The 4,374-nt window shown below is 35.3% G+C and overlaps 1 protein-coding gene across 1 annotated transcript in view; it reads left to right on the top strand.

Moving 5' to 3' along the window:
• The window catches only part of LOC127430825 (synaptic vesicle glycoprotein 2C-like), a 66,531-nt gene extending 63,009 nt beyond the window's left edge, over positions 1-3,522 (top strand). Inside the window, exons 12-13 of the mRNA XM_051680930.1 lie at positions 294-453; positions 920-3,522. Coding sequence (XP_051536890.1) covers positions 294-453; positions 920-1,103 — 344 coding nt within the window. The 3' untranslated portion in view covers positions 1,104-3,522. The remainder of the gene's footprint in view (positions 1-293; positions 454-919) is intronic.
• Positions 3,523-4,374: the final 852 nt, after the last annotated feature.

Raw genomic sequence — 4,374 nt, 5'->3', positions numbered from 1 at the left:
TTAATGTAATATTAATTATATATATATATATATATATATATATATATATATATATATATATATATATGTGTGTGTGTGTGTGTAAAAATGTGCTTAATTGCTATGAAAATAATGATCTCTAAAAATTACCATGCTTCATTTTCATAAAGAAGAATGCAACGTATGTAAATGTTATTTTTGATTTTAGCGTTAAATATGACCCGAACAATTCTTCAGTGTTTTTTTACTAAATTAAACACAATTGGTTGGTTGTTGTGTTGTTTGCATTCATGTTTTGTTGTGTTGTTGTTTAGGTGGCTCTATGGTGTTGTCAGGCATCAGTTGTTTCTTTCTGTGGTTCGGTACGAGTGAATCGATGATGATTGCGATGCTTTGCCTTTATAATGGACTCAGTATCTCTGCCTGGAACTCACTAGACGTGGTGACGGCTGAACTGTATCCCACCGACAGGAGGTACACGGATACATGCACAAAATCACTAACAATTATACACACATTCTTAAAGCGCTTTCTCATGAGTTGCATCAGCATTCTCAATGCATCGAACGAATGTTGCGAAGTGCAAAGCTACAACTTTACCCCTCGTGCCAGAACAAATTTCTGTGTAAATCGTTTATAAATCAGCTCTTGATTTACATTAATTGTTTCATTGAGTGCAAAAATTTAAGTAAGAATGGTTTTATGAATGATTTACACAGTAATTTGTTTTCCTGGTGTTGGATGATTATATTTTCACTGTTTATTGTGCACACTTTGTGCTATAAAATTGCTTTTCATGATGCAATGCACCACATTTTAATGTGAAAGTTAAAGTGTTGTACAATGCCTGCATTTAAAGCACTATTGCAAGTCATTTGAAAGACTTTATACATAAAAACTAGAAAACTGCTAACACTCGTTCTCTTTCTCTCTCATGTAGGGGAACTGGCTTTGGGTTTTGTAATGCCATGTGTAAGCTGGCCGCAGTTTTGGGGAATCTAATATTTGGTTCGTTGGTCGGAATCAGTAAATCTATTCCGATCCTGCTGGCGTCGTCTGTGTTGGTCTGTGGAGGTCTGGTGAGCTTACGGCTACCCGACACTCGTGCCAACGTCCTCATGTGACCCCACTGTACCGTGACCTCTGAAGTCTGAGTCGCCACGGAAACACACAGGACACGCTCAGGGTGCAGGTGGAGGCGACTACGACGTGACATTATATGCTTAGTTTATTTATTTGTGTAAAGCTTTTAAAAACGTAGTTAGAATGTATTGTTTATTTATTGACAACTATTTATCGATGTTTTGCACTTTTGACTTGCCCAGCGCCCAGTTTAGACCAAAACAAGATTTTTATGCCTTAGCAATGGTTGTTTTGCCAAACGAAAATGTAAAAATACAAACTAAGTGTCAAAATCTGTTTTTGGACTGTGAGCTTTTGACCTAATCTGTGTGGGCAGAATTTGTTTACGTCTTAAAATACATATAAAAAAATAACATAAAATCAGGCAAATTTAATGTTATTTTTGTATTATTATTTTAAATTTCAGAAATGTTTTTTTTTTTTTTTTAATGATGCTTTTACACTCAAATGAGAGTAAAAAAAAACTTTAGACTTAGCAATAGCTGCTTTTATTGTTAGTTTAGTCGAATTCATTGGTGACTTCCACCAAAACATTTCTTAAATAACGAACGACAACAATTATACACATTTTCTGCTTTTTATAATGATTTAGCTAGCATAACAATACGTCAAAATCCACTCTGATCGCTGTCGTAGCGACACGCTTCTGACTTCATTCTTGCTTTTGTGAGCTTTGTCGTCAGTGTAGCTGAAACGGGCTTCATTTGGTGTCGCTGTCTTTCCTCACGGGGTTAAAGGTGTCCTAAACTTGTCCTGACTTTAACCCTAGCTGCTATGCTTCTCTGTGTCCACGTGCAAACTCTTCCTATTAAAACTGAATGGCCTTCGCTTCCTATCCGTGCCAAAATTCCTCCATCGGTCTCCTGTCAGCCTCTTTGGTTGAGAGTTTGTGCGTGAACCATTTCCGATTTCCTTTGAATGCTGTACTGCTCAATTTCACAGCTCTGTTTCAAAATATATGTCAAGTTTTGCCTTCTGAACTCATCCCACAACATCTTGAAGGTCGATAAATAAAACCATGCAATATCGCAGGAAGATAAGAGATCACAAAATAAAAGCCATTTATCCTGATCTGATTGTACTGACTAACAGGCCCTGTTGCTGCTGTCTACGTGCACTGAAGTACGCTAAGGGCAGAAACATAGTCTACGCAAGTATGCAGATGTGAATGTGTGGCCATTGTAAGCATTGCAAGTGCATGGACTCCTCAAACATTCTTAACGTGCATTCTTGCGTTACTGTCGCGATAACAACCCTCAGTACTTAAGCGGGCGATAGAGTTGTGTCTGTGCGATAATCACGTGTTATTATCCAAGTAGCTAGCTAGAGACATGCCAACAGTTGAACTAATTTTAACCTGCAAGGTTTTCTTCATGCTTTTGCCTCGCAATGACAATAGTTGACTTCAAAGGAAAAACTGACCATAGCACCCCTTGTGGCAACGCTGAGAATGCAACGTGCATTTGCATTAGAAGAATTGTTTTCGCAAAACATTTCGGAACGCAATGACGTGTGAAATTGAGCTTGCAGAACTAGAAACGTTTGCATTCACTTGCTTGCGTAGATCATTTTTTGGGCCTAGTATTCTTAATTAGATTTTAAAGTAAAGATAAGTGTTTGTTTTGAATTTGTCATGGGGAACATTGCTAAACGTGTATTACTGTAATGTTCTAAAATGCTGCCTGATGAGTTAAAAAAATGAAAGACATTATTTTTTCATTGTCAGATGCAAATGTCTCTTCATATGTATTTGTAGATATCTTATATTTGCTTTATGTCTATAGATGTTTATTTCGGCTGGTTGTGTGATTTTGGGGTGTTATTTGAGTTAACAAGATCATTTTGTGTTTTTTACATGTTTGTATGCAGGATTGTTTTCCACATTTACTTGCACAATATTTAGAGTCCATTGCTCAAGGATTTGAGGGATGTATTTAAAAGTTATGAAGTTATGAATTGTTGGTTTAGTGCATCTTCTAGTCTGAACTAATTTTGAAGTAGCAATGGAATTTCTTGGCAGTATATTAGAATTATTGTATTCTTTGTATTTCATTTCTCAGCATAAAGAAACTCAGGTTGGCCAACCTGAAAAATAAATCTATAGTGACAGAATACCCCCCTGCATGAGCGTACTGAAACTTTGTGTTGTCTGTTGTGCTCTCTTGACGAGTTTGATTTCTTTATTTATTGTTTGAAAGATGAATGCATCATTATTGTGAGTGTGTGATGTCTTTCTGAAATGGGTTTTGATTGGTTGTGGAACAGGCGACACCTCTTCCCTGTCTAATTCATTTTGTCAAAGTGTCTGTGACGTCTCTCCGTGATTTATTTTGAAAAGAGAGAGAACGTGCCATGCATAATGTAAAGAGAACTGAAGAGGATTCGGTTTGGATCTAGATGAACCGCTATTAAAGAGTTTCATTCTCTATAACGCACTGGTGTCTGTTTCTTTGTTTTGCCTTTAAAAAGGACCTCAAATTAAAATTGATTGTTAAAAAAGACCCTTAAGGATAAACTTACCCATAGAAATCTGATATATGGGCATAAATGTACTGTATATAAAATAATAGTTCATCTATTTGAGCATATACAGTATGTACATATTCAAATTCCACTATTATTTTGGGAAAAAAATACGTTACGTATATGAAAATGGCCATTTTTGTAGTATTTTGAAATGTGTAGCATAGGCCTAAGTATGTGTCTTTTTTTTATCTCATATATGTCATATATGTTATTTGCACGTATTGCCACATATCACATTTCTGTTTGGGTAAATTCCTTTTTTAGTTGATTTTAGGGTCTTTTTTGATTATTAGAGGATCCTTGTGGGATCCCATTCTGACTGGTTCCAAATTACAGTAGAAATTCCATCAGCCTTCATTAATCTTAAATCATATGAAAACCGACATGATAAAATATAATTTAAATATTGAATCATTCGACACAATCCTAGTAAATTATCTGAATTATTTAAAATGAATGAATGTCAGATCTGTATGAATTACTAACGATTTGTTAAAAATCTTCATAAAATACTTTATCAAACCACAAATTTACAGAATTGTCTTATTCTGACCTCTAGTGGTGCAAATGAATACCTTCACATCTTCACCTAAAAAAATGATTTTTGCTGCATGTTCAATTTACTATATTAAATGAACTAAAGTGACACAATTCTGGAACATTTCGTCACATCTTGATTTCATTGTGTTCTGTCCGTTTATATTTGTTAAATGGAAGTGTACTTCA

Source organism: Myxocyprinus asiaticus, chromosome 40, assembly GCF_019703515.2.
Source record: "Myxocyprinus asiaticus isolate MX2 ecotype Aquarium Trade chromosome 40, UBuf_Myxa_2, whole genome shotgun sequence".
Classification (NCBI taxonomy): Eukaryota; Metazoa; Chordata; class Actinopteri; order Cypriniformes; family Catostomidae; genus Myxocyprinus; species Myxocyprinus asiaticus.
This window is presented reverse-complemented; position numbering and strand designations above follow the sequence as displayed.